The sequence below is a fragment of the Actinia tenebrosa genome, unplaced genomic scaffold (assembly GCF_029948245.1).
Source record: "Actinia tenebrosa isolate PJP-AT-01 unplaced genomic scaffold, QUT_ActTen_1.0 PGA_scaffold16__25_contigs__length_10494907, whole genome shotgun sequence".
NCBI lineage: Eukaryota > Metazoa > Cnidaria > Anthozoa > Actiniaria > Actiniidae > Actinia > Actinia tenebrosa.
Genome location: NW_028292576.1, coordinates 3,793,556 through 3,815,182, shown reverse-complemented (window position 1 = coordinate 3,815,182; position 21,627 = coordinate 3,793,556). Strand labels below are relative to the sequence as shown.

The window sequence follows — 21,627 nt, the reverse complement described above, 5'->3', positions numbered from 1 at the left end:
TGATAATTTCTAAACCATGATATCAAATACTTCATTCCTAGCATTAACTATTATTTACCATTATATATTTTCCAGTATCATCTAGACACTATAACTAATTTATAATAATGATTCCCGTTTAGCTGATCGGTGGTCTATCTGACGAGAAAGGGCGTTGGCAAGAAGCAGTCCAAGTATTTGACGAACAGATCATTTATATCATTGGTGATGTCATGATATCGTCAGGTGTCATTGCTTATCTTGGAGCTTTTACGGTAAGAGAAACTCTAAAAATACCCTATATTCATTTATGCAGAATATGTTTTGAATGACTGTGAATCGGCACCTTATAACACGGTCAAGGTACGGATTTGGTTATATCTCCTGAACCAATTACATTACTCAAGATCACTAGCTGTAAACGGTCGCGGCACTGTCACAATTGCAATACCTTCACATTCATGGTACGGTCACTGCACTGTCACGGTCAAAATACTGTCATATGTTCACGGCACAGTCACGGTACTGTGACAGTCACGGTACCATCACGGTCACGGCACTGTCACTTTCACGTAACCGTCACGTTCACGGTACCTTCATGGTCATTGTACCGCCACGGTCACGGTACAGATTTGATGATTTGATTTGATCTACTGAACACTTGCAGTGCGCAAAATCACTAGATACGGTCACGACACTGTCACATTCACGGAACCGTCAAGTTTATGTAACCGTCATGTTTCGGTCACCGTCATGGTACCGTCACGTTACCGTCACTCTCATGGTACCATCATGTTCACAGTCACAGCCCCTGACACCGCACCGATATGCTGAAATCATGCATGTAAAAATTTTTATCTTTATTTCAAAATAAAGACAAAGACAAAGACAATTATTTAATAGAAAGAGAATACTCAAATAACTGTATTGATTTCAGGGTGAATACCGTAACTCCATGGTAGAAGAATGGGTAGAAGCATTGACTCGTCTAGAGGTTCCTCACTCCACTCCTTGTTCTCTTGTCTCCACGCTTGGGAACCCTGTGGACATACGTAACTGGCAAATCGTGGGTCTTCCACGTGACAACTTGTCGACTGAAAATGGTGTGATAGTGCAGAACTCACAGCGATGGCCGCTGTTTATTGATCCTCAGGGACAGGCTAATAAATGGGTCAAAAATCTGGTAAGCTTTCTAGACTCTGCTGTTTACCTTTATCAGAAATTTTGCAGTACTTGAGCGGTTATTGTTCTTTACCTCCATTTGATTTGAGTGATCGTATGGTTTGTAAAAAAAAAAAAAAGAACTCGGATAAAGAACTCGAATAATGAGAGAGATTTGACAAGAGCTAACAAACTCTACGCGCATGTGATTGTGAGTCCAGGAATTGAAATCGAGACCCCAGAAGTGAGAAGCGAAAGCCTTACCATTGATTTCCTTGAAAAGAATATATGCCATGTGATTGTGAGTCCAGGAATCGAAATCGAGACTCCAAAGGTGAGAGACGAGTACATTACCATTGATTTCCTGGAAAAGAATATATGCCATGTGATGGCGAGTCCAGGAATCAAACTCGAGACTCCAAAGGTGAGAGACGAGTACATTACCATTGATTTCCTGGAAAAGAATATATGCCATGTGATGCAACAAACCTTTTTTTCTTACTTTACTATCATGTTAAACCTTCCAGGAAAAAGAGGCAGGTCTCGATGTTATCAAGTTAACAGACCGAGACTTCTTACGTAGTCTGGAGAACGCTGTAAGATTTGGTAAGCCCTGTCTATTAGAGAATGTCGCTCAGGAGTTGGACCCTGCATTGGAACCCATATTACTGAAACAGGTCAGTTATTAATAGAGTCATTTAGCAAGACGTTCTTGCTAGCCCCGAAAACCTCCAACTGCAGTTCGACGTCAGGCGTTTTCCTTCAAACTTTCGACATTTATCAAGACGTCATAACGAAGATGTCGATGAAAGAGTGGCCATATTAAATTTCATTGATGCTTGGTGTTTCTCGGTGTTTGCGGGCGTCTGATTCCCAGCGGTTAGCGGTTAGGAGTTAGCGGTAAACAAGATGCTAAAGGTCTCTATTTAGCCTATATTAACGTGTTGTATGGACCCCTTGAACTAATTTCCAATCTGGTGGTTAACATAATATCCCTTGCTTTGCAAAGTACGAGGATATCGCATCATGATGAAGATGATAACGGGGATGCATAATGACGATAATAGATGGTGGTGATGATGATGATGATGGTGATGGATAATGGCGATGATGCTGCTGCTGATGGTGACATATGATACATGATGATGATGTTATGATGATGATGATAATAATGATGATGATCACGATGGTGATGATGATGATAAAGGATGAAGAGGATGGTGTTGATGATGGTAATGATAATGGTGGTAGTGATGGATAATGACGATTATGGTGTTGATGATGATGATGATGCATGAAAATACATTATGATGATGGTGATAATGATGATGATTATACATGATAAGGATGATGATGATGATGCATTATGTTGGTCATGATTACAATGATAAATGATAGATGATGTTGATACATTATTTTGTTCACAGACTTTCAAACAATCTGGTAGTACAGTCATCAAGCTTGGTGATGCTATCATACCCTACCACGATGACTTTAAGTTCTACATCACCACCAAGCTACCCAACCCTCACTACACTCCTGAAGTATCTACCAAGGTTACTATTGTCAACTTTACTTTATCACAGAGGTAGGAAAAAACTTGGCACCAATTGATCATTACTGTAGTGGTAGCAGGATTAGCTGGGTTGGTAATGGGAAGTGTGGTGGCTAAGTTTATACTAAGGTTATCACAGAGACAGCACACAAACGAAGTAATAGACCCTTTTAGCTCAAGTGTATTGGTATTCCATACCCGTGTCATTCCCTACAGTATCATTTCTTTGTTTAAAGGTTGCGCATGAGAAGACACATGAATATGGATACAGCTCAAACAAAAAGTCTTTAAGTTATTCTAAGGAGAATTACAAAATGGGTCAAAATGAAGCCTAATCTAAAGGGTCGAAGGTCGTTATAGACCCTAACCCTAATGACGTTTCATCCCTACACTACCACAATCCTTTTCCAAATATCTATTCATTTTCAAATATTAAAACTTCTTTGAGAATACCTGACAATAGTAAAAATTAGCATTAAGAAACGAAAAAAATTCTGGAAGTGTAGGTAAAAATCGTCGTGGTCTATTGTCGACGTTGCTTCGCCATTACTTGATTACTCAAAGTCTTACCTCTTTTTTATTCCTTGTCTTTCAGTGGTCTTGAGGATCAGATGTTAGCACTAGTAGTAGCAGAAGAAAGACCTGATTTAGAGGAGGCTAAGAACCAGCTGATTGTCAGTAATGCAAAGATGAGACAAGAGTTGAAAGAGATCGAGGATAAGATTCTCCACAAGCTATCTGCCTCTGAAGGCAATCCTGTAGATGATATAGATCTTATTGCTACGTTAGAGGCGTCCAAGGCTAAGTCTGGGGAAATCAAGGTAACATGATTTATGAATTTCTGATCTGCTGTGTCGTACTGTGCATGGTGATGATGGCGCTGTATTTGTCATGAAGATGATGATGATGATGCATGATGATCTTGATATGATAAAAATAGTTAATAGTGATGGCGATGGTGATAAATAATGGTGGTGATGCATGATATAGTGATGATAATGATACATGATTTTAGTAAAAATACGCAGGTGATTATAGAAAATCTCGCGCGCTGATTGGTCAAGAAACTCACACTATCACACGATAATCACCTCGAGCGAAAATCCAAAATAGCGGCCAGCCGCTTTGTTGCTGTTACCGGGAAAAAATGCCTTTTATCTTCTTTTTTTCTTTTTTTTGAAAGAATCACCTGTGTATTTATACTAAAAAACTCGCGTCTCGGTAAATATTCCCCGATAATCACTTCGCCTTCGGCGAATAATTGTTAAATAATCATGATGTGATGAAAATGGTTAATAATGGTATGGTTAATAATGGTGATGATGATGGTGATAAATGATGGTGGTGATGCATAACAGTAGTGATCATAATGATACATGGTTATAATCATGACGTGATGAAAATAGTTAATAATGGTATGGTTAATAATGGTGATAATGATGGTGATAAATGATGGTGGTGATGCATAACAGTAGTGATCATAATGATACATGGTTATAATCATGACGTGATGAAAATAGTTAATAATGGTATGGTTAATAATGGTGATGATGATGGTGATAAATGATGGTGGTGATGCATAACAGTAGTGATCATAATGATACATGGTTATAATCATGACGTGATGAAAATAGTTAATAATGGTATGGTTAATAATGGTGATAATGATGGTGATAAATGATGGTGGTGATAATGTTGGTTGGAGTGATGGTGGTCATGCATGATAGTAGTGATGATAATGATACATGATCATGATCAAAATATGATGATGGAGAAGATGATGGTGATGATGGTGATTGTCATACATAATGGTTGTGATGGTCATGATGATGATGATTATGAATGATTATGGTGGTGTTTGTGGCAGTCAAACATGATGATGGTGTTGGTTGTGGTGATGGTGGTCATGTATGATAGTAATGATGATGATGATCATACATGACATTATTTATGATGATGATGATGATAAATAATACTGCATGATAATGATAGTCATAGTGATGATAATACTGGATAAAGATTATCATTTGCCATTCGTGTTTGTTTCACCTACTTCAGCATACTTTTTCAAGATGATTTTAATTTAAACGCTTCCAGGCTAAAGTGGCGATAGCAGAACAAACAGAAAAAGACATTGACGTCACTCGTTCCCAGTACATCCCGGTAGCAATCAGAACAGGGATCCTCTTTTTCTGTACCAATGATTTGGTAAGTGATTAATGCAAAGAAACGCGCTACTTCTAGACGTGAATCCTCATCACACACGGCGCCATTTTAAATTATTTCCCAAAATAAAATAAAAACTTAGTTTAAACCATCTTAACCTCGTACTGAAGCGCTTGAATGCGAGGCTACCCAGGGAAAAAACCATTGTTCCAGTCAACATGGCTGCGGCGTGATAAAGGCCTTTTTGTTTAAACAATCTTATCTGTAAGCTGTGACCTTACAGGGGTGGATCTAGGAGGGTGTCCCAATTGAAGAAATGTATATAAAGATATTATGCATCTCTTTAAAAAAAGAATCTAAGACTAATTATGGCGTTAGGGGGAGAGGGGGGGGGGGGGGGGGACTCACAACACCCCTCTTGGACCCTTACATGAGACTGAAAGTTTAAGTCCCATTTGTTCAAGACTGGAAGGGGTGGGTTGGACTGAGAAGAGGGTTTGTGATTTCTTCCCATGAGTTCTATAGTGAACTACCACTAAATATCCTATTTTGATTTGTAATTTCAGGCCAATATCGATCCTATGTATCAGTATTCGCTGGAGTGGTTCGTTCGTATCTTCTTAAACAGCATAGCCAATGCTGAAACATCTGGTAAGTTTATAATTCCAGATATAAAGTTTTGTAGTCTATAGATGTGGGATGGTGTGGGGATTAGGAGAGGGGAGATATATAGCTATTATACAACTATAGAAAGTTGGTGAAGGTTTTGTTGCTTATTGCATTCCAAGCCCGAAATGAACTATGCAATTAGCTAAGGTCACAACAATATGAAATTTTCAAAAACTTTGTCTTCGCGTTCTTTTTTGCATATTATCTTCTGTGCTGGCATTATTTACATATGATCCACAATACATTTCAAGCTTTGTATTCAACATGCAACATGCAACATGCATCATGCAACATGCATCATGCAACATGCAACACGCAACGTGCAACACGCAACATGCAACATGCAACATCTAGCATACAACATGCAACACATAACATGCAACATCCAGCACGCAACATGCAACATCCAGCATACAACATGCAACATGCAACATGCAACTCGCGACATCCAGCATGCAGCATGCAACACACAGCATGTAACTTGCAACATGCAACATTCAGCATCCCAAAAGAAATACACTCATCTTATTCATGGTATTTCAGATTCTGTGGAGAAGCGTATCGAGAATATCAACGACTTTTTCACGTTCAGCCTGTACTCCAACGTGTGTCGCTCTCTCTTCGAGAAACACAAACTCCTGTTCTCGTTCCTGGTGTGTGTGCGGATCTTGATGAATGATGATAAAATCAACATGGTAAGAAATAAGACAAGATAAAGTTGATAATAATAATAATAAATCGTCGTTGTTTCACGAAGGTAGCATTTGCTGCGAACTCAGACATTCCAACGGCTTGTCGTGAGATTAGTTTTTTACTTCCGTCAGTCAAGAACATAAAAGGTACCGACTAATTATTTTTGATTGACGGCTGCGAAAAAAACAAATTTCAGTTAACAGTTTGTAACTACCAAGTGCGCAGAGTATCAAAAACCGCAGTAATAGCCAGTGGCTAACAAACCTATGGCTCTTGTTCCATGAGCGAATTAGAATGAAAAAGTTGATTTTTGTGAATGATAGGATTGAAACAAGAGGACCTTGACAAAAAAACAAAAAAACAAAAAAACCAGGAGAGAACCAGCAACTCTATTCACATAGAATGGCGAGTCTAGGGAATCGAACCTATGTCCACAGCGTTGAGAGAAAGCACATTAACAGCGTACTCATCGAAGCAATAGTTGCAGAGAAGACTAAGAGATCTCCATTATACTTAGAAGCTTTAGCAAAACGAATCTTTGCAGGGATTGCACTGCGAGGCTGTACAGTCCCATGAGTGACCCCACCGCACAGGTTTTCCTGACCAACTGTGTCGTTGGTGAGAAGTGTATACAAAATAACAACTTTACTCATTGACTTTTTGGGCGGTTAAAAGCTTTTCTTTCGAGTTAAGCAAAATCGTGATAGAAAAAGAAAACGTACAAGTTTCTCTTATGTATTATTTGTTTTACAATCAAGGACGAATGGCGATTCCTATTGGCTGGTGGTACGTTAGCTCCCAAGGAACTTCCCAACCCTGCACCTGATTGGCTATCAGACCGTGCCTGGGGAGACGTGCTGAAAATACAATCCTTGGTAAGTCTAGAACCCCATGCTCATTGCAACCTTTGGTATCTCAGACCTCCAAGAAAACCCTTCAAATGGTATCGAACCCTGTAACACCATCTGGGCTGATCTAAGTCACGGTACGACTAACTCACAGATTGAATAGCATCTTAGGTTTTGCGGAGGGAGGAAAACCAGAGAACCTAGAGAATCACCCTCAAATCAAGGGGGACGCCCAACAAACTCTACTCACATGCGATGTAGAGTCTGATACCCCAGAGATCAGACTCCAGGCCATCGACTCCCATACCATCAGAGGAAAGCATCCATTTGTATTGTATATTAATATCTTTATATGTTTTATTAACCCATAGCCCAAGTTTGCAGTATTTGCTGATACATTCTCTGAGCACATTGAAGGTTTTCAGAAGATCTTTGATAGCAGTGATCCCCACAGGTAACCATCATTACATCATGAAATCCTCGAAAATAGAGAAAAAATAGGGAAATATAACTTCACTTTTTAGGGTTTCGTGCCTTCAAAGTCTGTCTTCACTGTGGATGAGTTGACTTTACTGACAATGTCTTGAATAAAATCTCCAATGAACAGAACCCCAAAGAGAAATTATTTACACTTCCAGTTGACGTCGCCGTCGTAGATTTTGCAATTTCTATTTTCGCGTCTTTGCTAAGATCTAATGATTTAAATCCTCAAATTTTTATTCTTGTTAAATCCATGCAGAGAGCCTTTACCAGAGCCATGGAATACAGATTTAGACTCGTTCCAAAAGATGCTAGTCTTAAAGTGTTTGCGGGCCGATAAGGTGACCAACGCTATGCAAGACTTTGTATCTTCTCATCTTGGACAACGCTTTATCGAGCCTCAGGTGGGCAATACTAAAATAATTATGATTACAAAAATATTAGTATTTTTAAAATAATCGAATAAGACACTTCAACGCCGTGTGAAAAGTTTGAAACTGTACTGGCGTTTCAGGCGTTAGTTCTCGTAGTAACTGAAATTTAAAAAAGCTTTTCCTGAACTAAGATAGTTTCTCGTTTTTTTCTGAACGATTGGAAAAAACGAAAAAAACGCGAGAGAAAATTAGCCGCGAAGCGCAAGATGATAAGCGGCGCACAAAAAGGAAAAAAAAGAAAAAGAAAAATGAACATTTTAACTGTGCGCAAAAAGAACTGATGAAACAATCTCATTATTCCAAGATCCAATCTCATTTCATATGGTGACCTATTCTTCTCCGTTTATGATCACATGACATTCCCTTGAGAACTGTTTTTTTGTTGCAATCATGTTAAACTATTTAAACATCATCAACTCCCAAGAGTGGCACTACATGCTCTGAAATGTGCACAACAAACAACGAAGCTAAAAGGTCCTAAGGCCCCGTCCACACGTATCCGCAAATTTTTGTATCCGCAATTTTTTTTTTGCGGATACGGGTTGCGTCCACACGTGTCCGGAAATTTTCGAAAACGGTCTCCAGAGTGGAAATTTTCGAATACGTTCCGAATACGGATACGTGTGGACGGTCGTATCCGCAAATGTTCGAATACGCTGACGTAAACACGATTTTGCGCATGCTCAATAAGAAAAACTAGGTACTAGCGTGCATCAGGGCGGATCAAGAAATTTCCGGATACGTGTGGACGGGACCTAAGTTTACTGGCGTATGTTGTCATTGTTTTCGAATTTCCAGACAGCAGAGCTTTCATCGGTATTCAAAGACTCCTCGCCTACAACACCTTTGATCTTCGTCCTGTCCACTGGTACTGACCCAGCAGCTGATTTGTACAAGTTTGCTGATGAAATGAGATTCTCAAAGAAACTTACCGCCATCTCTCTGGGCCAGGGACAGGTTTGTACTTCGTTATGTTCAAAGAAATGCTTTTGTTATACCAACTGTCAAAGTCCAATTTTTCATGCTCTGATTGGGCGAAAGGATATCACGTGAACGTAAATAAGTTTTGTTGTTTCCCTAGCAGCGGATCTCAGCGGCAAGATTTAGAGCAAGAGGTCTATAATAATAGTTAGAGCCGGCATAAGTCACTCTCTTTAAAAAAAGTTTATTGTATTGTATTTTGTAAATGGACTGTATAGCGTCTGCCACAGGCGCCTTCACATGCTTTCAGTTCGACCCCGTTGAGCTTCGCCACTGCTGTACTTGAGGTAGTGATTAGCGATAAAAATTTTCTTGTTTTACAGCCATTCTCAATCACACACGCCCTCTAGCGATTGTTTCTGTCGCGACGAAGAAGGTTTTGGTGGACGTCAACCACAAGGCTTTTCCATAACATTGTCGGAAAACACAAAGCTATAAAGGCACGTGCCTATAGAATGTCATGGAAACGTCTTGATTGACGTCCACCAAAAGCTTCTTCGTCGAGACAGAAACGATCGCTAGTAGCGGCGCGTGTGATTGAGAATGGCTGTAATGTTCTTTATCCCATATCATATATTTTCTCTCCTGACTAGGGTCCTCGTGCCGAGGCTTTGATGAGGTCTGCTATGGAGCGAGGTAAATGGGTGTTCTTTCAAAACTGTCATTTAGCACCAAGCTGGATGCCAAATTTGGAACGTCTGATTGAGAATATCGACAGTGATAAGGTTTGTCTTAACTCAATATATTGACCTTTTTCTCAAGGTTAAACTTATATAAACTTATATTTTACGGCCATCACTCACCGTGCGGGGTTCTTACGTGAAGTTCGCTCCACACGCACTACCACTCCTGGCAAGGGAAAGCCCATCAAATAAACTCAACTCACATATGATCCAGTCTGAGCCGGTGTTCGAACCCGGACCACAGTGGTGAGAGGCGAGGGGTAAACCACTACGCCACCCATGCCCACCCATAAGGTTGCGCGTTTATCCAAAATTAAGGAACTTGACGGGCCACGATACCAGAACTTACATTTCTACGAAATGTTTCAATAAGAATTCATAAAATTCGTTTATTCTCTTCTTTGAATAAAAAAACTGGCTTCTCAATTTTACTGAATTTGCGTTTTTCAGTTTTGTGGCCCGTCAAGATTGGATGCGCACGCAACCTTGAGAAAACGGTATATTTAATTGTAAAATCCGCAGTTTGTAAATAGTTTTTTTGTTGAGTGGCTGCAACGTTCATGCCTTTGTATGGCTTCGCGTTCAAGTGCTTTAGATAAGCTTTCCTCATCTTTTTTACGAGAAAGCATTATTTACAAGCAGAGTGCAAATTGTAAATCCGTGAAATAGCACAAAAACTAAATAGCATTTAAACACATCTATTCCTTTCTTTTTCAATTGTTTCATTGGTGCTATTTTGTACTCATTAGTTAGTACTATTTCATGGATATATAGTTTGCACTCTATCCTATGAACGACAGAGTTTTTCTTGATTCATTTTCAATAGGTTCATCGGGATTTCCGTCTTTGGGTAACCAGTATGCCCAGTCCAAAGTTTCCTGTATCAATCCTGCAAAATGGTTCAAAGATGACAGTCGAACCTCCTCGCGGGATCAAGGCCAACTTGCTCAGGTCTTTCGTTGGCTTCAATGATGACTTCTTCAACTCCTGCAAAAAGGTATGTATAACGTAGTAATTGATAAAACTAAAGTAAGAGAGCAGATCAAGCTAAAAATACTATAATTGAAGTCAGGATTTATAATAATACTTGATATTGTCTCTGACTTACAATTTTTGAAACATTTTTACAGACGCTTCGATCCTTATTAAAAACGGATCTCCCACCTATCTTCCTTTTTTCGTTCGTTCGTTCTTCGTTCCTTCCGTTCCCTCCCTTCCTCCCTCCCCTTCCTACTTTCCTCCTTTCCTTCCTTCCTTCCTTCCTTCCTTCCTTCCTTCCTTCCTTCCTTCCTTCCTTCATTCCTCCCTCCCTTCCTCCCTCCCTTCCTTCCTTATTTCCTTCCTTCCTCCCTCCCTCCCTCCCTCCCTCCCTCTCTTCCTTCCTCCCTTTCTTCATTCCTTCCTTATTTCCTTCCTTCCTTATTTCCTGCCTTCATTATTTCCTGCCTTCCTTCCTTCCTTCCTTCTTTCCTCCCTTCCTTCCTTCCTTCCTTCCTTCCTTCCTTCCTTCCTTCCTTCCTTCCTTCCTTCCTTCCGAGAAACTTGTCAAGTCGTTAATCAACTAATTGTTATCTGTCTATTTAACAGAGCGAGTTCAAATACCTGTTATTCTCACTCTGCTTGTTCCATGGTGTTACCCTGGAAAGAAGGAAGTTTGGTCCATTAGGTTTCAATATCCCATATGAGTTCACTACAGGAGACTTAAGGATCTGTATCAGTCAATTGCTTATGTTCTTGGACGAATATGAAGGATTCCCATTTAAGGTTCGTGTGACAGTTGACTGATTCCATTCCCTAACCTCAATTGATGGGTTGCAAGCATTCCCAAGAGAGTTAAAAGACAAAAACATGGCGGCCATTGCTGTCTATCAAACATACCAAGTCACAGGGAAGCGAGCCATGTTGACAAATGCATCCGTATCGTTACTGCGCATGAGCAGAGTATTATTTGCAGAAAAACGGCTTTGCACCGTAATGCGCATGAGCAGAATATTTTTGTAGGCAGTTATTTTCAGTTGTCTCGGCCAACTAAAACAAAGGAAAATATATGTATTTGTATAGGAAATCGCATGATCTCGAGTACAATTTGGAAATTAATAGACACGAGTAATGTTTTGAAAGTTCTTGTAGTTGCACGAGCCTTTAGGCGAGTGCAATTAAAGAACTTTCAAAGCATTACGAGTGTCTATTAATTCAAAATTGTACGAGAAGATCGTGCGATTTTTTGTTTATAGTTCACTCAACAAAATTTTAGTAAAAAATGCGAAGCGATGCCGTTCATCTTTGTCTATTTGGCCGCCGATTTTCAGTCCATCGGGCAACTAAAATGCATAAAAAAGATTACTTCTTACGGCTTTAAAATTTTATTTATATGTTTTTTAAGTATAATAATTGTTTTGCCATGTTTTGGCCGTGTTGCCATAGCGACTTAATTCGGTACTCATCTCGACCAATCAGAGTCGAGTAATTTTGTTGAGTGTACTATAGTACATTTTATATGTATTTCCCACTTACTCCGACGAAGGACTAATGTCCGAAACGTCAGTTCCACAAACCTTTTTACGGTGATCCAATTTATCCACAAGTTCCTACTGTTTTATTCAGAAACACCGACGCAGTCCACGCTAGTTCTACTATTTATCACCACTCGTATGTATTTTACAGGTGCTGACGTATACTGCGGGGCATATTAACTATGGTGGGCGTGTGACAGACGACTGGGATCGTCGATGCATCATGACCATACTCCATGATTTCTACTCTAATAAAGTACTGGATGAAAACCATAAATATTCACCATCTGGCATATACCATGGATTACCCCTAGCGACAGATCTTGAGGTACTACAGGGACTGTTCATTCTTGGTTATTTAGGGGATTTGGATTAACTTATTAACTTATTAACCGACGCGTACGCTTACGTAAGCGGTCACGAGGCAGGTATAGGATATAGTAGTTCGTTACGTACGATTGGACCGTTGGTCACAGCAGTATTTTTGGCGTATATAGACGGGAAAACTGAATAAATCAAGCCAGCACATAACAGAACAGATGAGTAACAGTTTAAACAGTTTTTAACGGCTAAAAAAAAAACACCAATATAACGGAGTCTAACGGCTAAAAAACCACCAATTTTTGCCCTAGCGCCCTTGAGTAGAGTTGTTCGTTGGTTCTCTCCTGTGCTACGAGGGTTTTCCGGTTTCTCCGGTTTTCCTCCCTCCGCAAAAATCAACTCCTAAATTCCAATTCGATCACGGAATGAGGGCCACAGGTTTGTTAGCCACTGGCTATTAAGTGCTACCCTCGTGAAAGAAGGACGGTTCATCGATTTCTTACAAAGGTTTTCACAAATATATGGTATGCTAATGCACTTTAATCATATCAAGCTATATATTACTTTGTTGAAGGGAGTATTATTTGCCTTTTTGTGGCAGCGCCTGATTCAATGTCATGTTCGAAAATTGAGATCCAACTTTGAAAGGCGCTAAATTGCACTAGACAGTGTCGTGCTTCTCCTAACACTTCTCTCGAGTGTTTTGCCAATCTCAGCATGCTTTATAACTGCACACAGCACATAAGCGCACTCTCTATTTCGTGTATCATACGGGTTTGTGTTTTGCCAATCTCAGCGTGCTTTATAGCTGCACACAGCACATACGTGCACTCTCTATTTCGTGTATTATGCTGGTTTGTGTTTTGCCAATCTCAGCATGCTTTATAGCTGCACACAGCACATACGTGCACTCTCTATTTCGTGTATTATGCTGGTTTGTGTTTGGCCAATATCAGCGTGTTTTATAGCTGCACACAGCACATAAGCGCATTCTCTATTTCGTGTATTATGTTGGTTTGTGTTTTGCCAATCTCAGCGTGCTTTATAGCTGCACACAGCTACTACGTGCACTTTATATTTCTCCATTTTTTAAATGTTTGAATATTTTCTTCTATAGGGTTACATTCACTATATCCGCAGCCTACCTATTAATGACACCCCTGAAATATTCGGTCTCCATGACAACGCTAACATCACCTTCGCACAGAATGAGACAGATAATCTTCTTCATGGGATCTTGAAGATGCAGCCAAGATCTTCAACTGGGGCTGGGCGATCCAGGGAAGAGGTGAGAAAATAAAATCAATATCCTAGTAAAGTCAGAGGGTAGCATAGCTAACTTTTTCTCTTTCTCTTCTCTTTCTCTTTCTCTTTCTCTTTCTCTTTCTCTTTCTCTTTCTCTTTCTCTTTCTCTTTCTCTTTCTCTTTCTCTTTCTCTTTCTCTTTCTTATATTCTTTTCGATTCTATTTCATTCCCTCTTATCATTTCCCATCCCTCCTTAACCATTTCCTTTATCATTCTTCCATTCCATTCCATCATGCTTTCTCGTTTCTATGTCAGAGATTGATAGATTTAATGGAAACTCATAAACTTATAAGTTTCTGGTAGAATACATTGCGTCCCATACACTGAATCGAAATATGGCGACCAATTTGAATAATTATTGTTCTGTACCCGGTTGTACGAAGAGTGAATAGCGTTATCCAAAGGATAAATCCTTATCCAGTCGATAAATCGACGCTGTTATCCAAATAGACCTATCCATCAGATAGCGCTATTGCCGGTTTTCACATGACGTCATCAAAACATCAAAATCTAAACTATAGATCGTATAAAGGCATTTCTCAAGTATGTTTTAGAAATCAGTGTTATGAGTCACAAGAAACATTTCGAGTCATTTCGATGTTTGGTTCTCAAGTTATGAAGGTTGAGTTTGTGTCACGCAATGCCGTCACGTCTATCTAAATAGCGATCAAAATAATAAAATGATTTACTCTAGTTAAAAGATTTTCCCTTAGACACGTTTTAAAGATCTATTTAAGGTGTATTTAAGTGAAATATAGTCAAAAATATTAAAAATTCCATCATCTTTTCGTCCGCCATGATGGTGTACCAACTTGGAACACCAAGATGGCCGCTCCATACATTTTAACCAAAAATTACGTCAGTTTACTTGCCTCTAGTTCCGCAAAGAAACGCTTTACAGCCTTTTTTTGGCCAGAATATGTAGTTTTGACCACTTTACAAGATTATGAGCGTTTTTCACTTGCATGAGAGGCTAGTCAGTCCAGAACAATAGTTATTAAAATTGTTCGGCATATTTCCATTTGGTGCGTAATGGCAACTCTTTCTCATAGGTAATGGAAGAATCAGGCCGCGGGATTCTCGAACAAGTCCCTCAACCAATGCCTTTAGGTCCAATAATGGAAAAGTACCCAGTGATGTACGAAGAGTCAATGAACACGGTGTTAGTACAAGAGGTCATTCGATATAACAAGCTGTTGACTGCAGTGAGACAAACTCTGAATGATCTCCTCAAGGCTCTTAAAGGATTAGTGGTCATGTCCCAGGCACTGGAAACGATGGCCAATAGTCTGTTCAACAACAGTGTTCCAGAGATGTGGGCTAGTAAGGTTAGTCATTCTTAATAGACCCTTTTCGAGTTCCAAATTACCGCTGTGTTTCTTGATTACAGACTCATTTACTCAGGCTTAGCCTCGATTTTGTGAAGAATATTCACGTGTTCCAGTCAAGGTCCGTCAAGTTTCAAAGTATTCGTATTGTTGAAGTTGTGCATTCTTTACTTTACCGTTGGTATGTGCGAGTAATTAGACACTGATTCGAGGCCAAGCCTGAGTAAATGAGTCTGTAATCAAGAAACACAGCGGTATTTTGGAACTCGAAACTGGACTATAAGACAACAGTCAACTTAAATGTGCTTAGGGGTGTGGCCTTGTCTTGGTCACTGTCGCTGCAGGAAATCTTGTTAACGCTCTTTAATTGTCAATACACATTACATGATTTCGCTTGACCTTTGGTTGGGAGATCTCACGAGGAGAGTGCAGAGAACAGAAAGAGGGTCACAACTGTAGAGGAAATATTAGACGGATTGAATTATTTGGATATGACATTAGTAATCCAGCAAAAAATCTTTAAATGAAGGAAAATCCAAAGTTTTTTTGCCATCCAGTAACAATCACGTGTCAAAAGGCCTATTCAGGGGTTGCGAAGCCTGTTAGGCATTATGCCGTCCACCTAAGAGTGGTAAACGCATTAGATCCCATTTAGTCATTCTTTTTTTTTTTTTTTGTCATTTTTAACCAGGCGTACCCTTCCTTGAAACCTCTAGCCTCTTGGGTCCAAGACCTCGTGGCTCGTATTCACTTCATTCAAGGATGGATCGACAAAGGAATCCCACCTGTAAGTGCATATGCCCTATTATTTCTTATTGCAGCTTGGCCAGGTATAGACCCCGTCCGCACGTAGTTTATTGCCCAAACATTGAATTCTTATGGGTTTAGGGGTCTTCAATTATTTAGTCACACACACATTTTATTTCGCACTTCCTTCTTCTATGACATTGTCTATGGACCACACCCTTTCCTCTTCACCTCTTTTGTACCCAAGTACAAAATACTTCCTTCTTCTATGACATTGTCTGTGGACCACACCCTTTCCTCTTCACCTCTTTTGTACCCAAGTACAAAATACTTCCTTCTCCTATGACATTGTCCTTGGACCACACCCTTTCCTCTTCACCTCTTTTCTACCCAAGTACAAAATACTTGAATTTCTTTTGTAGCTTAATAAGAATCAAAGCCTTTTCCGAAAACGTTTGTTTGTCAGAAATAAGCTTAATTCCAATGAATATTGATAGACTTTTAAAAGAGGCGTCTGAAGGATTTGGCTAATACTTTATGCGCAATTGAAATCCTTTCCGAAACAACATTCTTTATGATTTCACACAAATGGCTTCATCTAGATTGGCGGGTGATTTAGCTTTGTAAATACGATACTGTTTCTTAATACTGACTCTGCACGACTTAACAGACCTTTAGTCTAGTATTTTAAAGTATAATTTATCAAAAATACTGATCTCAGACCCAACAGCCTCTATTACAGCAGAAATCAAGCGTCTCTCTTTCGTTTAGCTTTGACACGTATGTAACATCTGAATTAAGCCTTGCAAAGTAAGTCTACTTGATGCATTAAAGTGCATTAGTTTTTCCTCCGGATTCACTTACTTGAATTTCCTATCGCGTCCTAATACACAACACAAGTGAATCTATTCAATACGCTCCTTGTCCTAATCCCTCTAGAGTCTCTTTCACAAGTCGAAGTATTTGTTCGGTCTTGAGAGGTTTTTACTGAAGTAAGTTAATTGAGTGTCAATTTTTACATCAAAAGACTTTTTAATCTCTCACGTAGTACTTTGTTACTTCGGTGATAAAAAAACTAAAAGCAAAAAAGTCGTTGATCGTCTCAAGTGTTTTGACTGGACAGAGCTATCACTTGCTCAAGACGTTTATCCCGCCCAAAGATCTATCTGGAACTTTGCGGAACAAAAAAAAAACCTTTGATCGCAATAAGCCTTGTCAATTGACTAACGTCTTATGGTCAAAGGCGCTGACTACTATGTTCCAGTAAATCACCCCTGTGTATTGTTTTGGCAATAAAAGGCAAATACTAGAAATCCTTCGTTATGCTAAAGTGTATTCGATCGATTTTTTTGTTTAAAATGTAAAGAAAAAGACCTCTTTAACTTGGGTGTAATGTTTTCCCATTTCTTTGTTTAATGGTTGTGCATGAGAAGACACATGAATATGGATACAACTCAAACAAAGAATCCTATTATCAAGAGTAACACGTGGTCTGAAATGGGAAAACATTTCGCCCAGGGTAAAGAGTTTTATCCATCCTTTGCTGTAGAAGCGTGTCTTCTTCCGTGGCTATCGTATTGAAACGTTTAACTTCCCTACAGTAAAGCCTTTAATATCAGACGTTCTTTCTCCAACACTAAACATTATTCATAATCCTGAAACGAAGTTAAGTTAATAAAGCATATTTATTTGACAATTTTTTTTTTTTTTTTTTTTTTTTTTTTTTTTTGTAGCTTTAGCATTGAAAATTTCCGAATAGGTTTTTTATGGACGTATCATACTTGACCTCCCTGTTCAAGTGGAGCAAACATGGACAATATCAATGATATTTCGTTCTCATTTTTATTAACATTCTCATTCTTATTCCCATTCGTAAATGACATCATTCATTAACATTTTTATTCTCATTTAGATGTTATTCATTTTTATTCTTATTTTCGTTCTTATACTAATTATCATTTCCTTTTTCCCGTTTTCTTTACCATTTTTTCCCTCATTTTCTTTCTTATATTAATCTTATTCTGGATATTCCATGATGCAAATAATAATAATAATAATAATAAGGCCCATGGATTGGACTCGGTTTAAGTAATTTATACTTAGGTATAACAAGTAAACCTTTATTAGATGACCTAAGAGTGCGAGACGGTGGATACTTATGTTATAACTCACTTAAACTGGCAGAATACCATTTAGTGCTCTGACACAAAAAGTCCAGGTTTCAGTGAACAACCCCCTACCCCACCCTCCCCACCCTCCTCCCTACTAATGACCAACCCAGTTATTGTCTACACCTTCCTTCTCATGGATATTTTGTTTGTTTTCTTGACAGGTGTTCTGGATCTCAGGATTCTTTTTTCCACAAGGTTTCTTGACAGGCACTCTTCAGAACTACGCACGAGCGTATTCGATATCCATTGATATTATATCATTTGACTTTGAGGTAAGATATTCAACATGACCTTATAGTAAGTTGTCTTTCTGGACCTTTATCACGCCGCAGCCATGTTGACTGATGGCCTCGCATTCAAGCGCTTCAGGGTTTTATTCTCGTGGGAATAATCATGGAAACATGCGATAAAGGACTATTGCGTGCTTGAAAACACAAATCTCGCTCTCCTTCTCCTTCTCCTTCTCCTTCTCTTCCTTTGTTTTTCCTCACTCTCTGTTTCTGACTCGCTTCTCCTTTCGTCTCTTTTTTTCCTTTTCCCTCTCCCGCCTTATCCCTTCCCTCCTTATTTCATTCAAGACCCCTTCCCAGGTTTCGTGACAACATTAACATTTTACTATTAGCTCGAATACGATATCGCGCACTACGATCGTCTCATCACGATGTTTTATTTCCTAAAGGTAATAAAACAAACAGAAGCCGATATAAAAACCCGTCCCAAAGATGGATGCTATATTCGTGGTCTGTTCCTCGAAGGCGCACGATGGGACAGCGACAAGCACGCACTAGCCGAGTCCCGTCCGAAAGAGCTGTTCACAGACATGCCGATCATCTGGCTTAAACCCATTGCTAACCGAGAGAAACCCGAAACTGGTATCTATGTCTGTCCTGTATACAAGACGCTCACTAGAGCAGGTTAGTTCAAACAAGGCTTTCTTAGTAATTAACTATATACAGTGTGAAAAGGCTTGGTCAAATCAGATGCGCACTAGCATCTGAATGTACTAATCATGCCGGGCTAGATCGATTATTCGGTCAACCGGTCGGTCTACCAACCTGGATGTATGCCCAGCTGGCTGGTTGACTAGCTTTGCACTACATTCTCTATGGGGCCAAGAAAAACAAACAAAGATGCAAAGGGTCTATTATCTTACGAGAGTTCTTTTTAGAGCAGATTTAAAAGGTGCCTAAAATAAACAGACCAACGCCACACATCAAAAAAATATCGACACTTTCTCGATGTGTTTCCATACAAGACGCATATGAAGAGTTAGTCAACACCCTTTCGTTACGCACTACCTTTCGACACGAGAAAGCATCTAACCTTCGAGTTTCTCAGGCTCAGGTCAAGCGTCGAACTTCACATGAGCCGAACCTAATTGAAACAATATCAAGGCGGTTTTCTTTGATGTAACTAGGTTCGGCTCATTTTACGTTCGACGTTTGACATCAGCCTTAAAGAACAACCATGTTTTAGTTTTCGATAATCGAGTTTGAAACGCGAGTTTTCACTACAGTAATCACCACGCTCCATCGATTGATTACAAAGCGTTGGTTCAAATCTACACTTTCCTTTGACAAGAGTACTTAGACCGTTCAAGCGAGACTATTTTTCTAAAACAAGCTTTATCTGTCTAGGTACCCTTTCTACTACCGGTCACTCTACAAACTTTGTACTGTCTGTCGAAATCCCCAGTGCTGAGTCTCAAGATCACTGGATCAAGCAGGGCGTGGCACTTATGTGTGCATTAAACTACTAAACATGCGGCCAACATGTGTGCGTGTGCGTGTGCGTGTGGTTTTTGTACACGATTCTAAATCGTACCCTTCGTTTTATTTATACATATTCGGCCTTTGTCTTTGCCTTTTTTGTGGCAATGAGGTTCAAGTTCGCTGGTATAACCAAGCCGTCATCTTGGCTCCGAGAACCTTGATTCAACGAACATATTGCCGCACGCCCATTAGGGATCATGTTTAACTACACGTTTTATTACCAACCCATGTCAATAACTTCAAAACACTCTTACAAAAATAACCTCATTTATCATTCGTTTCAAATATTGTACATAGTTATTTTTTTAGTACAAATAAAGCTGATTATAATAAAGCTTATCTCTCGCATAAAACTTTCTAATGATTTATTTCTTGATGTACGGTCTAGACGATCAGCATGTTTCAGGACTATTAGATACTAGATATTAGATCTCAAAGTGCCGAAGGCGGCAATTATATCAGTGAATTTCAATTACACATACTATATTTAATGTCACCTGCAATATCTTGCGATAGTGATGTTTTGTCTGCTTTTGGCAGACACCTATACCCCATTCACACCAAGGCTTAAACATGTTTAAAAGTGGTTTAACTAAACGGGTTTGGAAAACTATCTACGAACACTGCACAATCTTTGGTGAAATAATGCATGTAAACTATCCTTTGTCTTGCTCTGATAATATTTTAGAAAGTTTCATTATATTGTAGGTTTCTAGTTTCTCGATTTTTTTCCTAATGAAAACATAGTCTAACTAAACACGTTTAGGTGTGAATGGGGTACTACACTGGTTTTTACCTTCAAAAATTCATTCTCCTTAAATATCCCTAGTTAATAAAGCAAAGCATACCTACTAGCTAAAAAGGCACTTGATTTCAAAATTCCATAAATCTCAAAATTATTCACTAGTCATTTTACATTTTATGGCGCGCCGTCTGAGAGAGCTTCAAGTTTTCATCAAAACTGAACTTAACTTTGACTATCATCTTCTATAGCTTATGCATTCGAATATTGAAATTTTAAAATAATCTATTGCAAAATATTATTTTATTAGTTTTTGTTGTTGTTGTTGTTGTTGTTGTTGTTGTTGTTGTTGTTGTTATTTTTCGCTTGTTCTTGGTCCGCCCGCTTGGGCAATACGTTACCTGGTGTATTTAGTTCAAAGTCTAGCTTTTTAAGTTATCACAATTTTTGTCATTTGCTCTAATTTAGAACGACTAATCCCAAAGGAAAGGAAAATAAATTGAATGTATTGTTGATAGAATACCGCAGGCCAAACTAGTAATCTGTTGCGTAGTTGTAATGATGAAAAGGTAAATTATACACCGTGAAAAGATGAAAAAACTTACTGACGTTTCGGACGCTAGTCCTTCGTCGGAGTAAAAGAGAAAGAGGTGGTAGAAAGGAGTGTATATAAGATAGAATAAGACAAAAGAAACCAATGAGAACCAGGTAGGCAAGGAAACAAAAACAAACAATCAAAAGACAAAAGAAAAGGTTAGTTGAAAGTAAAGCGTTCATTAATCCCGTTGGGACTAAGAGTGCCCAATAGGTGAATAAGCCGCATTTCTTTGGTGTTGCGACAATCATTGTTGCCGTTAATCAAAGAAAGACCGAAAACAATGAAGTCAGAAAGAGATTATTAATTATGAATTATTCACTAGATATTTTATATTTTATTCCGCGCCGTCTGAGAGAGCTTCAAGTTTTCATCAAAACTGAACTTAATTTTGACTGTCATCTTCTATAGCTTATGCATTCGAATATTGAAATTTTAAAATAATCTATTGCAAAATATTATTTTATTAGTTTTTTTTAGTTT

At 38.9% G+C, this 21,627-nt stretch overlaps 1 protein-coding gene across 1 annotated transcript in view; it reads left to right on the top strand.

Moving 5' to 3' along the window:
- The window catches only part of LOC116292435 (dynein axonemal heavy chain 1), a 72,480-nt gene extending 52,316 nt beyond the window's left edge, over positions 1 to 20,164 (top strand). Inside the window, exons 58-79 of the mRNA XM_089030945.1 lie at positions 123 to 254; positions 917 to 1,162; positions 1,668 to 1,817; positions 2,568 to 2,728; positions 3,291 to 3,516; positions 4,793 to 4,903; positions 5,428 to 5,512; positions 6,074 to 6,225; positions 6,982 to 7,098; positions 7,443 to 7,525; positions 7,811 to 7,955; positions 8,784 to 8,942; positions 9,560 to 9,691; positions 10,476 to 10,646; positions 11,237 to 11,413; positions 12,314 to 12,490; positions 13,601 to 13,771; positions 14,842 to 15,117; positions 15,809 to 15,904; positions 18,197 to 18,307; positions 18,715 to 18,949; positions 19,673 to 20,164. Of these exons, the coding sequence (XP_088887071.1) occupies positions 123 to 254; positions 917 to 1,162; positions 1,668 to 1,817; positions 2,568 to 2,728; positions 3,291 to 3,516; positions 4,793 to 4,903; positions 5,428 to 5,512; positions 6,074 to 6,225; positions 6,982 to 7,098; positions 7,443 to 7,525; positions 7,811 to 7,955; positions 8,784 to 8,942; positions 9,560 to 9,691; positions 10,476 to 10,646; positions 11,237 to 11,413; positions 12,314 to 12,490; positions 13,601 to 13,771; positions 14,842 to 15,117; positions 15,809 to 15,904; positions 18,197 to 18,307; positions 18,715 to 18,949; positions 19,673 to 19,794 (3,435 nt within the window). The 3' untranslated portion in view covers positions 19,795 to 20,164. The remainder of the gene's footprint in view (positions 1 to 122; positions 255 to 916; positions 1,163 to 1,667; positions 1,818 to 2,567; positions 2,729 to 3,290; positions 3,517 to 4,792; positions 4,904 to 5,427; positions 5,513 to 6,073; positions 6,226 to 6,981; positions 7,099 to 7,442; positions 7,526 to 7,810; positions 7,956 to 8,783; positions 8,943 to 9,559; positions 9,692 to 10,475; positions 10,647 to 11,236; positions 11,414 to 12,313; positions 12,491 to 13,600; positions 13,772 to 14,841; positions 15,118 to 15,808; positions 15,905 to 18,196; positions 18,308 to 18,714; positions 18,950 to 19,672) is intronic.
- The last annotated feature ends 1,463 nt before the right edge of the window (positions 20,165 to 21,627 follow it).